Source organism: Mauremys reevesii, linkage group 3, assembly GCF_016161935.1.
Source record: "Mauremys reevesii isolate NIE-2019 linkage group 3, ASM1616193v1, whole genome shotgun sequence".
Taxonomy (NCBI): domain Eukaryota; kingdom Metazoa; phylum Chordata; order Testudines; family Geoemydidae; genus Mauremys; species Mauremys reevesii.
Genome location: NC_052625.1, coordinates 15033842 through 15047787, shown reverse-complemented (window position 1 = coordinate 15047787; position 13946 = coordinate 15033842). Strand labels below are relative to the sequence as shown.

General features: G+C 39.0%; 1 protein-coding gene across 10 annotated transcripts in view; it reads right to left on the bottom strand.

The window, feature by feature from the left end:
* The window catches only part of EHBP1 (EH domain binding protein 1), a 330844-nt gene that overhangs the window by 59732 nt on the left and 257166 nt on the right, over nucleotides 1–13946 (bottom strand). For all 10 annotated transcript variants that reach the window (XM_039528959.1, XM_039528958.1, XM_039528957.1 and 7 more), the window contains one exon: nucleotides 9787–9934. In XM_039528959.1, coding sequence (XP_039384893.1) covers nucleotides 9787–9934 — 148 coding nt within the window. The remainder of the gene's footprint in view (nucleotides 1–9786; nucleotides 9935–13946) is intronic.

Sequence of the window (13946 nt, the reverse complement as noted above, 5' to 3'; positions counted from 1 at the left end):
GCTGATTGGCGCCGCAAGCCTGGGAGGCGGGAGAAGTGAAGTGGTGACGGCGTGCTCGGGGAGGAGGCGGAGCAGGGGTGAGCTGGGGCGGGGAGTTCCCCTGCATGATGCCCCCCCCTTACTTGCTGCAGGCGGCCCTCCTTGCGCCCCCCTGCCCCAGCTCCCTCCACGTAAATGCCGGCAGCGACCGGGGCGGCCGAAGATCCGGCCGCTGCGGTTGCTGCCGAAGAAAATGCTGCCCCCCAAATCCTAGGGCCCTAGGCGACCGCCTAGGTCGCCTAATAGGTTGCACCGGCGCTGTTTCCAACACAGCCAAACATAGAAGAGTCTAAATATGGTAGTTAGAAACCGTCTAGACCCCAAACCCTAACCTTGAACACCCCCCCCCCCATTTTTGTGACGTTTGGATCTGGATCAGAACTTTTAAGCCTAATCCCTAGCTCTGTAGTAGGCTAAACCAACCCCCTGAACTTTGGGCATACACAGATCCTGCAACTCAGGTCCACGTCTATTGACAACAGAACTTAAGATTTCCATGGAGGCATACAGAATACAAATGTTTATTTTGTCCACCTGCTCATCTTTACAATCACTGTAATTCACATGCTTCAAGCCTCCCTATTTATTTATTTATTTTGCTGAAACTCTTCCTTCTACATCACTTGCACTCTTACTTCCTCTTTAGATTGTCGATCCATCCAACACAGTTGCTAAAGTTCTTTGTGCAGCTTTGCTCATTCCAAGTGTTGCTCTTGCTACAACGAAGAGGAGCAAAGCATTTTGAAATATATCAGCAACCAGTCCACCTGAGTCAATAAATAAAGTCAGGAGTTCTGCGATGTGGATGATGAAGTGGGGTGGGCAGAGGAAGATGTGTGGGATAACTCTAATAGCAGATTTGATTAGGGTGGGCTAGGGAAAGAAGGGGATTAAAAGGTGGGGGCAATTCTTTTGTGGGTTCTCTCTGTGTGAGTCTATAAGGAAAAAAGTATAGGAAAGACTGGGGGAAGAAGACCATGAAGGAGAAGCACATAAATTTTTAGGACCTAATCACATCAGCCACGCCATCAAGGGCTCGTTCACCAGCACATCTACCAATGTGATACATGCCATCATGTGCCAGCAACGCCCCTCTGCCATGTACATTGGCCAAACTGGACAGTCTCTACGTAAAAGAATAAATGGACACAAATCAGACGTCAAGAATTATAACATTCAAAAACCAGTTGGAGAACACTTCAATCTCCCTGGCCACTCGATTACAGACCTAAAAGTCACAATATTACAACAAAAATTCTTCAAAAACAGACTCCAACAAGAGACTGCTGAATCGGAATTAATTTGCAAATTGGACACCATCAAACTAGGCTTGAATAAAGACTGGGAGTGGATGGGCCATTACACAAAGTAAAACTATTTCCCCATGCTTATTTCCCCCCTACCCAGTTCCTTACATCTCCTTGTCAATTGCTGGAAATGGGCCATTTTCATTACCACTACAAACAGTTCTTTTTCTCTCCTGCTGGTAATAGCTCACCTTAACTGATCACTCTCCTTATAGTGTGTATGGTAACACCCACTGTTTCATGTTCTCTGTGTGTGTATCTATCTATCTATCTATCTATCTATATCTTCCTACTGTATTTTCCACTACATGCATCCGATGAAGTGGGCTGTAGCCCGCCAAAGCTTATGCTCAAATAAATTTGTTAGTCTCTAATGTGCCACAAGTACTCCTGTTCTTTTTATAAATTTTCATGTGAGGCAGGGTAAAGCTATGCGAGAAACGGAAAGTAGAGGGACTGGGTCGGCTAGGCCATGCTATGGGGAGGATAAGAAGGGGATCTGATGTCAGAATGTGCATTATATAGTATACCTGGACTTCAGCAAGGCTTTTGATACAGTCTCACATGACATTCTGATAAATAAACTAGAGAAATGAGGGCTCAACAGAACTACCATTAAGTGGATATATAACTAGTTAAACAACCATAAACAAAGAGTAACTAGTAATGGAATGACGTTAGATTGGAGGGAGATCTGTTCTGGGTTTAACATCTTTATTAATGACCTAGATGTAAGAATAGAAAGCATACTGATCAAATTTGCAGATGACACTAAGCTAGGGGGAGGTTGCCAATACTTTGAAGGATAGAGCTAAAATTCAGAGGGATCTTGATAAACTGCAGAACTGGGCTGTAGACAACAAAATGAAATTCAGCAAAGACAAATGTAAAGTGCTGCACTTAGGGAAGAAAAACCAAATGCACAAATACAGAATGGGGGATAACTGTCTTGGAAGCAGCACTGCTGAGAAAGATCTGGGGGTTGTGGATCACCACCTCAGCATGAATCAGCAATGAGATACTGTTGCAAAAAAATCAAATGCAATTTTTGGTTGCATTAACAGAAGCACAGCATGCACGTCACGGGAGGTGACAGTACCGCTCTACTCGGCGCTGGTTAGGCCTCACCTGAGAGCTGTGTCCTATTTTGGTCACAAATATATAGAAAGGATGTAGAGGAAGTGGACAGGATCCAGAAGCAAGTGACGAAGAGGATAAGAGGGATGGAATGCAAGCCATACGAGCAAAGGCTGAAGGAACTGGGTATGTTTAATTTGGAACAGAAGAGATTACGGGGGGATATGATAAAAGTCTTCAGATACTTGAAAGGGTGCCGTACAAAAGACAAAGAAAAGTTGGTCTCTCTTGCCACAGAGGGAAGTACAAGAGACAATGGGTTCAAACTACAGAACAGATTTAGATTAAATCTCAGGAAAAAAAATGTCCTAACTGTATGAACAGCAGGACAATGGAATAGACTGCCTCAGGAGGTTGTGGAAGCTTCTTCACTGGAGGTTTTCAAAAGGTGGCTGGATAGCCATCTATCTTGGATGGTTTAGACACAACAAATCCTGCATCTTGGCAGGGAGGTTAGATTAGATGACTGTTGCAGTCACTTCTAACTCTATGGTTCTATGAATCTAGGGACTGGATGATCCTGAAAAATGCTCTTGGGGGAAGATGCATATTGAGTTGCAGCTATTTAGTAGATAGGACTATATGGAAGGTGGGTAAAAGCAATATTATTGGTCCTTAGGTGAGGAACTAGGTAAGGGAGTATCAGGTGTGCCAGAGATAATGTTATTAGTAATGATCTAATTGTGGGAGAGCGGTTGGAGTATTTAAGGAAGCGTTAAGGATGCCACAATATACACTTTCTGACCCTGTTTACATTTGAGCTATTTTGAATATGGAGGTTGTTTTTTGTTTTATTTGAAGTTTTAAGTTTGGACTGAAGAGAGAGAAAAATGGAAAAAAGTAAGAATTTCAGCATAAGGAATCTTGGAAGAGTGTGGGAGGTGCAAGGCTAAAGCAATGGAAGAAAAGAACCCAGAAGGAAAATGAAAATTGTTCAAAGGTATTTAAAATACAGTTAACACAAAGCTATGTATTCCATCCATCAAGAAATACATTAGATTAAAAACAAGAAATGTAGACAAACAAAGGTTTTCAAAGAAGAAACATGGGTAAGCCAGAGGCACAAGAGAAGTAAAAAACACCTGACATATGTGAGTTGTGGCACAAAAATCACCAAAAACCTGACACTCTTGTTGTCAGGTCTGGACAAGGAGCCTGAATTATCCTCTTACCCCATACCTCTAAAGGCCTCACTTAAATGAGAAAATTATACCAATTTAACTCAATCAGTTTAGAAAATGATTTAATTAAAATGGTGCAACACCCTTGTGGGGACACTTTTATTTCAGTTTAAGAATACCTTGTATCAATTTAGCTTAAGTTGATTCCATACTGTCTTAAGCTAAATTGATATAAGGTACTCTTGAACTGATTTAAGAGCATCTACACAAAAGGGGGTGGCACCAATTTAACTACATCAATGTCTAAACTAATGGTATCAGTTTCTAAACCGATTAATCAAATTGGTACAATTTTCTTGTGCAGACAAGGCTTTTGTCAGGTTTGAGCCCAGGGCCGGCCTTAGGGAAAATGGTGCCCTGGACAAAGCTCTATTTTAGCGCCTTTTCTTTGAGTATGAGAACAGCAGTGGGGGGCACAGAGCACGAGGACCAGCTTCTGGTCCTGGAGCCCAGCTGGGCTGCACAGGGAGGCGTTTCTGAGCCCCGGGGGCTCCTTGGGCCACACAACTCCCTAACCACCTAGCAGGAGGAGAGCAGGTGCATGGGGGGACACAGTAGATGGCTCCCTGGCTCTGCAAGGCCTAGCCTTGCTGCCTGCACCTCCCTGCCAGGCTGGAAGCTTCAGTGGCATCATCTGTCCCCTCTCTCCCCAGCTGACCAGGGGCTCCAGCCCCGGGGTTATGTGCATTCACCCCTGCTCCGGCAGGCCTGCCAGCTTGCGGCATTTGGATGGTGACCCCCTGACCATGGCACCCACCCAGACGGCCAGCCCTGGTTGAGCCAGATTAGCAGGGGAAGCGTGAGCAAGCTTGCACTACTGCTGCCTATACTGTACTTGCTCTGGAGACAAGGACAGGTCTTTAGTCTCCATAGCTGTCACTGTGACACTATAGTCACATGGCTGTCAGGTACAGAATTGGCTTTAAGATTACAGAATGCAGTTCGGAGAGTATGAACACTGACAAAGAAAGCAAAGTGGAGAAGAAAAGGAAGACAGAAGGTAGAAATCAAATATTTTAAGTATATAAGTAACGCAAGGTTAAGACAAGACAGTAGGGCCTTTGGTGATAATTGCAAGGGAAGGTAGATATTGCTAAAAAAAATTAAATCCAGGACTTGAAATGTTTACTTGATACCTACTAGCTCAAGGACTAAGCTTACTAGTCTGGGTGAGGATATCTGTGCTGCCATGCCCTCCCTAGGACAATCCCCAAAGCCATTCACCCAGTATTTAAGGGAATGTCTATGGCAAAAAAACCCCAGGGGCAGTGAATCTCAGAGCCCAGGTCTGCAGATACGAACTCATGGGGTGCTGTCTTAGGATGCTGAAAAGAACCAAGTAGACATTCTGGCTCGGGCTGGAGCTTGAGCTCTGAAGCCCAGGGAGAGGAAGGGGGGTGATGTCAGAGCCCAACTTCCAGCCTGAGTAGGAATGTCTACATGGCTGTTTTTAGTGCCATTGCATGTGCCTTGCAAGCCCAAGTCTGTGGATCAGGACTCAGACTCGCTGGTGTGGGGTGTGTTTTTTTTTTTTGCAGTGTAGACATCTTAAAGGAGCAGAACAGTTGTTCAGTGTTTACTGTATACTATATATAATTATAACAATATTGTCAACTAACTCTCTAATATATTTTAAAAATAGTAACTTACTACATCTTTCTTGCTTTTGTTAGTCCTTCTATCCCTTATTTTTTTTTTAACTCTAATCTTTTTTTTTTAATTTTTGTTTTGCTATAACAGATCATGGTGTATCTTTTCCTGTGCTGATTTCAATGCCTGTTTCCTCGTCTCTTTTTCTCTCCTTCCCTCTCTTTCGTTTCTTAGGGTACGTCTTCACTACCTGCCGTATCGGCGGGTAGCAATCGATTTCTCGGGGATCGATATATCGCGTCTCATCTAGAAGCGATATATCGATCCCCGAACGCGCTCCTGTCGACTCCGGAACTCCACCAACCCGAACGGCGGTAGCAGAGTCGATATGGGGAGCCGCGGACATCGATCCCACGCCGTGAGGACGGTAGGTAATTCGATATAAGATACTTCGACTTCAGCTATGTTATTCACGTAGCTGAAGTTGCGTATCTTAGATCGATTTTACCCCGTAGTGTAGACCAGCCCTTACATTGTGTTCTCTATCTCCTCCCCCATATTTTTGGTCTGTATTTATTCCCCACTTTTGCTTACCAAAATCTCTCACTCAATACCATACTGATCTTTTCTAATGTATCTCATTAATTGTTCCCTCTCTTTCCTGTCCACCTCCCCACATCTGCCTAATCAACCTCCCCCTCACAAACATGCCATCCTAAGTAGGGGTTGGATATATGGCAGAAACCTAATAGTCAATTAACTTAACATACTTGCAAATCACAAATGTGAAAGATGGGGCCTCACTGTTCAAGGATTGTGCCCAGATAAGATGCCAACTCTACTTCTCCTGAGCTGCTGGGAAAGGGAATGATGTTTGGATTCCTATCAAGGTGATGTTCCTGGACTCAACTCAAGGGCTCAACTTATCAGCCTCCAGCTAGTAGGAATCTACTATATTTAAAGCCTCCACAGCAAATGCTTGGAGCAAAATCTGTCAGAAGGGAGAAGGAATATTCTCTCTCTCTCTCTGCCCCTTTTTCCTCCTCCCATCTCTCTTTCTCTGCCCCTTTCTCCTCCTCCTCCCATATCTCCCCCTACTAAATAGCTGCCAGAAAGCTTGTATTCTGCAGAGGTTGATGCAGCTTATCCAGGAAAGTTTTCTATTTGCAACAGGCAAATGGATTTTCTAGGATTTTCATGATTAAATCAAGGCTTTCAAATAAGGCTGTACTGTTAATGCGAAAAAACAAATTTCTCAATTAGTAAATACAAATATTGAAGGAGATTAGAATTTCACCAACAAAAGTGAGCAAGAAATTCATTAAAAAATTTAAAACATTAGAAATGGACAAGTACCATCTTTCTGAAGAAAAGAGAGGAGAGTCTAGTAGATTTATTTAATACCTCTTTTTTGAAATCGGGATGTATGAATCAATGTATATTCGGAGAGAGGCTAATTAAATATGGAGTAAGAAGAGATTTATAGAAGATCTAGAAAATTACTGTAAGCTTGACTTAAGCATCATATAGGGGAACATACTGCTACAAAACAGAAACAGAACACTTGCAAACGTATAACGTACGTAAGGATAGTACTCAGACGGTATTCACAAAAAAGTTCTTGTCTAATAAATCTGATTATTTTTAGCAAATAAAGAACTGAAGGAATAAGTGGTAGACATATAGGCCCAAATCCTCAAAGATATTTAAGTGTCGTACCACCATCAAAATCAATGGGAGCTAGGTGCCTAAATACTTTTGAGGATCTGGGCTATTATAACTTACTTGGATTTAAAAAAATGCTAGCACAGTTTCACTAAACTTTTCCTTAGTAAAGTTAACAAGTAAGGCCTCTTGTTAGGAGGAGGAGGAGCTACTTGAGTAAATAATGATTTGGAAAACAAAGACATACTGTGAATGATGAGATGGAAGAATGTGGAGAAGGTTGAGTATGTACCACAAAAATAAGTAATAAGATGGTTATTGTTCACTTTATGTGAAAAATGTGGAAGAATGAACATGTAGGAAAGTGATACATTTTCACATAAATAAGAGTAAGTGGGTATCAGAGTGGACAGATAACACAAAACAGAAGTGTGACAAAAGTCCAAATAACTTGGCCAGATTAGTATATGGAGAGACAAAAATCAATGTAGAGGATGTAAATCAGTGATGCTGGGCATAGTATGTATAAAAATAGAAAATATGCTAGATGGTCATACAAGAAAAAATACAATTGATAATTAATAGTAGATGTGATGGTGATAAAAACTCAAGTAGTCAGATTTTGACACCCTACTCCTGTTGTTTTCTATCTTACTCTGCAATTAGTCATCTCGGAACTTGGTGCAATCACACATGTAAAGAGTTAGTACTCAACATTCATAAGAGTGGCAGAATCTTGATCTAAAATCTAATTCATATACTGCTAAACAATGACATTAAATAGCCGATATAACTTGGAATAAATAGAGGTATCAAGTGTTCTTGAAATAGTGACAAAGTGGAAGACTAATTAAGGAGTCTGAGGATCTTAGTTATTCAGAGGAATTAGAGAAACTATGGATGAAATCCTGGCCCCACTGAAATCGGTGGGCGTTTTGCTATTAACTTCACTGCGGCCAGGATTTCATTGTTGATTTTTATTGTTTAGGAAAGTGGAGATGAAGATTGGTCCTCACTAGGGTAGAGACAATCCTGAAGAGAATAAAGGAAGACAGACACTACAAGATTATTTGTGCTAGGGTCAAATGAAAGACTATCTTTGAGGGAGCTTACAAATGTAGTGAGGGAAAGGCCTGGTTAACAGAAAAACTCAATGGAAATTTGAAACATGGAGCGCCATATTCTATGGTGAAATATATGGTGATATAAGTTGGTCAGAAAGTGGGTGCAAGTGGCAAAGCACTGTAATTTGTAACCAATTTGGCATTCAAAGTGTGTGTAAAATAAGTGTATTTTACACTCAGAGGTAGAAGGAGGAAGTGCAGCAGGAAAAGCAACTAACAGGTGGGTGTAATAGGATAACGTCAGTGTAAGAAATGATAAAGTAAAGCAGGATAAAAAATGATAAATATTTAAGTCAGATGAAGGCCAAATTGATTGCAATTTACACTACTTTGCCATTTTACACGTTTTCTAACTAACTTAAATGCTATGTGTAACCTATACTACTATACACGTCACCAATGAATTTGGCTTATGCACTTCCATGGAAGTATACCTGCATCAGCCAAGTCTAAATTTGGCCCAGAGTGTTTAATGCAAGTATATGGAACAAACTAGGAAAGGCTGCAATGGAAAAATGAGCAGTAACCATTTTTAATGGCGTTTGCTTTTGTACCTCACAGCTTGAGTGTGCTTTGAAGCAATATTTTCAATAGCTTAGAGGAGTTTTCATAAAGTCTGAACAGCTTATTCCACATCAAGGCCATGTTTTCCCTACTTAGGGTGAATTCAGTACTGAAGAACAGCCCCACACTGGAGACATCCTGCCATGCTTCATTTACTGGGTGAATGGAGGTAAACCAAAGATCAGACTTAAATGGAAACGTACAACTGCTACCCGGCCATTCTTAGCTTCAGTGTTAAATGGAGGAGGGAGTGGAAGAGCTATGGTACAAGTCAGTTGTAACATTAACTAAAAAGAACATTTAAAGCTGTACTGAACACAGAAAGAAAACATAATCAGTGAATCTAGATCTAGAAAAATAAATATAAAGTTGGATTTACCAGACATTTGTGCTCACAATTATGGGTTAGTATGAAACAAATAAGTACGCCTTAGCATATTTAGCAGACACTAAAAGAACAAGGCGCCTGGACTGAAATATATGTTCCATACCCATTTGAATTTGAATGTCACTACATTACTCCAGCTTGGAGCACTGGCAGATATATTAATTTTAATGCCATTTCAAAGTCACTTTAGTAATATTACGGTAATATACAACTCAAAACCTGTAAAGGTAAGTGGTACATGAAAAGACTGCCATTTAAAATCAAAGATTCTTGCGCCAGCCTCCCAGGTAATAACAATGTAATGCCAGATAACTTCTTCAAAGTTCCCTTCAGAAACGGTTGTACTAACTCATTTTTTGTTTTTAAGTCAAGTTTCTTAAATCTTTATAACGTACTTTCCCCCAGAGGTCTCATCTAACTCCTACATTTTCAATGAACTCCGGAGATTTTAGCCACACAATTTCTATATGACTAATATTTCTTGCAATTCTAAACATGCCAGGGTAATGTCAAATTTGTAGTTCAACAGGCCAATATTAGCCAACAGTTTTTACCTACATAGTTATATTCTTGCTGTAACAGATGCACCATTCTTTTAACTGTTTGAAATTAAGTTATATAACCCTGATTTGGAAAAACCTATCCATTGCCAGTCTTTTGATATGTGTACCTGATGGACAACAATTTCTTACAAAAACATTTTCAAGTGTGAATAAAAGCGATACCCCCAAAAAGGTCCTTTCTGGTTTCTAGGTTGCCAGAGGAATAAGATACGAGGCTCCCTAACTCACCTCCAGACGCCTTTGACCTTTCTTTCAACTTTTCTGCAGCCATTTCAGTGTAGGCAGGAAGTTCTGACATCTTCACTCCAGATCGAGCTTCTGCTATTAGTTGACGAGCTCTCTCTCTCAGCTGCCGACGTCGCTCTTCATCTTGCTGCTAAGATATATTGAACAGTTGCCAACTCAGTAATTGACAGAAATGCAATTTCATTCTCAATCTGATCATCATGATAGTAACTGGTTTACAGCATGGTGCTTGGCCCACATTATAAATAGGATGCTTTGTATCAGTTGGGTGTCACACCACAATTTTTAAAGACATACAGGAATCAGATTTTTTAGCATATCCAATATTATCATATATTAAAAATGTCATCATTTGTAATTTAAACCATTTTTCAATAAAATTATACCTTGTAAAATATCCTGATGCAAACAATCGTCAGAAACTTTTGTTTCTTAGCAATAGCTACAAAAATTTTATTATAACTGCAAAAAGGATTTCACTACACTGAATTACTAGTGAGAGAAATATTCTACCATAATATTAGCATCAGGGGTCAGATACTGCTCTCATTTACACAAGCAACTCCACTAACTTCAAGAATGTTATATTGATGAAAATCGGAAGTAAGAGAAGAATTTGATCCACACTGTTCAACTAATGCATCTTTTTTTTAAAAATAAAATGTAACCTAAATTTAACCTGTTGATGGAGACTCTAGGGCACACAAGAATTTCTCTAGTTTTAAAAAGGCCCTTTGTTGGGTTCAGTACAGTAATTGTAAATATCACCCAATAACAAATATCTTGTGTTTTTGTAAGGGAATCATTCAAGTTAACAATGTTCTGTTAAAAAAATTAAATGCATCATTATAGGACTATAAAATTTCAATCACATAACTAATTACAACGAATAGTAAATGTTTCATGCATATATTTCTGAAATGGAGTAACGCACAACAAATTACAAAATACACGTTTAATCAACACTATTGAAAAACACAGAAAGGTGAGGAAAATGGAGTTTAAGCTTCGTTTGTCAAAACTTGCATTTTTCAAACTTAAGAAAAAGTTTACAAGACACTAGTGCATTATAAACACTAATAAATACAACAAAACCAAGCCTGTGGCTTTAAGTCAAATTTACCTCAAACTTAATTTATAGACATAACATAGTTGTTGAAATCAGGATTTTTGTGGATGGCCTTAATTTTGGTAGAATACAACCAATTAGTCTAATTTTGGAAAACAGTATTGGCAACTTAATTTCTTACAATAAATGGCAAACACCATTCCCACGAAACAAGAAATTGAATATTCCACACCTGCAAATCTTTGTAAGAGCCTGCTACCAAGTGCTATTTAGTTTAAGTAATCATTAATAAGACAAGCACAAAATACTAATTAGATAAATTTTAGCTATTTCCATGTAGATTGTTTGTTTGTAGCTATTTACTCATCTTTGTTCTTGGTACAATAGGAAAAATGCAAATGAATGAATCAGAATGCAGTCCTAATGGGACTTTCTGTTTATAACCATTAGCCCAGAGGTGTGCTGTAATTCAATCCTCAAGCAGCAAGATTTAGCCTCATTAACAGCTTGCATGGGCAGGTTACAACTCATAAAACCCTACAGTAAACAAAGTATATGGACACAGCACAATATCTTGAGCCTGATTGACAGAATTCTGGTTCCCTATCAGATTGCCTTGCTTTACTTTTCTGCTAATGTCCTAACACTATAAAGGCAATTTTGCTTGGGCCCTGCAAGCTCTTCAGCAGGATGGCACATTTGCTTTGTTTGCTTTCTCACACCTTAACTTCCCAGAAGGCACAGAGTAACAGTTCTATCAAAAACTTATTTGTTAAAGTACACACAGGAAAGAAAACTAGAAACCTTCTATGTGTACTATGCACTACAATAAATCAGTTTAATTTAACGTACAGCCAGCCAACTAACACAGCAACCAATTTTATTTCAACCTACTGTAACTGGCAACATTAATCAAATTTGAATTTACATGAAGTGAAAGTGCTCAAATATTTCCATATTGTCACTCCTAACACAGGCGAATTTGTGGTTTTAATTTAAATTAATTTAATTTACAAATGGAATCTGCCAAATTTATTTTAAAGTACTAGGCAGCTTAACACTGAATGTTCATATGGTACACGTTAGGAAAAAGATGTCCTAGAATATGGTAGGCTGATTTCAAAAGAGGAGACCTCATATCCCTGAATCATTATCATAGTCACTAGCATCCTCTTCGAGCAAATACAGATGGTTGTGGCTTGTGTTTGTGCTAATTAAAATTCAATCATCATTAGCAGAGAAGAGCAAAACAGCATATTTATAGCTTAAGTTTAATACATATATTATTTGAACTGTTGATTATTGAGCTTTGAGGAAGGAAATGATTGTGAAGAACCACTAAGTTTAAATTACACTGAAGGTATGATTCAAGTATATATAAAAGTTGTGAGTTAGAAAACAATTAACTTAAAATGTGCATTGTGAAACACTATATTTTTACTGTCCCTTCCAAAAAAACAAGAAAAAGACCTGGTAAAGCTCATAAGGCGCAAATATGGAATTTGCAACAGGGAAAGAAAGGGACATGAAAACTCTTATTACAACAACATATGCTAGAAAACTGTCCAATTCTAAAGAGAAAACTAGGTAAAACTTTCATCTCTCTGTCATGTATCTGCCATGCTGGGGAGACAGAAAAGTTTACTCTGTTCCTCCACCTCAATTACTTTCTAATGGTCTAAAAATCTGCCACATGGATGCACAGCAAGTAAAACTTCACCATTTAAGGACAAACTCTTCAAGAATAAGTAATGTAATTCCTTGTTTCCTTCCTATAAAAATGTATTGGTATGCAATTTTTATATTTCACAGTTCACCGACATCTCGGCAAGCTTTCTTCCACTGCTTCAATGGTGCTACTTTTAATTTTATCCTCCTTAGTCCTAGTAATTAAAGTGATCAGCAGTGGCATCCCAACGGCTTTGACACAGCTACAACCCCCTAGCAGACTTCTGCTTTTAAGGGGAAGGAGAAGAAAAAGGACTAGAGTTTCATTTCACAGGAACAAGAAAATCAAGCTTCTCCAATCCTCAACTTTATCCAATTGTTCTTTCAGCAGTCTTTGGATCTTAAGAAACAAATAAAAATGGCTGCCATTAGGGGGTCCTTTTTGTACTTGCCGCAAGTGTCAGTGACTGACATTACTTTGGCCAAAAATGATGCCATGGATTTGTGAAGGTGAATTAGAATGTGAGACACTGTCAGTGTAGTTGCCGAGATCATTACCCTGCCGATGATGTCATTCAACGGTATCAGAAATTTAGAAAAGACTAGCCTTAAAACACATGGAATGCTCATGTCTTCTGAAAGCAACCAACAATCAAATCCCCACAAATACAGTTCATTACATTTATTTTTAAAAAAAGTTTATTCTTGTACATTTTCCAGGAATGTTTCTATGGATTTTTAATTGCCTTTTGATTGAGTTGTATGTGGATCAGGTACAATATTGAGTTTGCATCACAAATCTGCTCTTTCATTATTTTTTCGCTACACAAACACTATGTACTATGTTTCTTTAATGTTAAAACAAGAAAATTCTTTATCCTCCTCAATGATCTTTTAATGACAGAACTGAAAAAAATAAATTGGTTTTAAAGTCAGTGATTAATCTGTGTTAACATAAAATGAAAATATAACTCTACTTAACATGGATAGCAGTTCACATAGCTATAACTCTCAAAATTGTCCCTTGCATGCCCCGATTACATAGTACAACTAAGAAAAAGAACTTGACTGCCAACCCCTTTCATCATTAGACAGGAAGAACGGCTCTGTTATTAGCCATTCAGAAAGAAAAAGAATTCTGTGCTTGTCCAGAGGCAAGGATTATCAAAATGTACCTATTCACTTGGTACAGAACACAGACGAAAACTAAAAAATAAAATTACAAGATATTTAAAGGTTTGGTCAGGCTGGGTTTTTACTGTGACCTCGATCGGCTCTTGTTTGAGTAAACAGGATTTGGATGAAACATTAAAACTGTTTAGCAGATCTATTCAAGCCATTTCAAACTTTTCTTATGCTGGTTTATAATACAACCAGACATGCTTGTAAATGGCCACACCTGCTC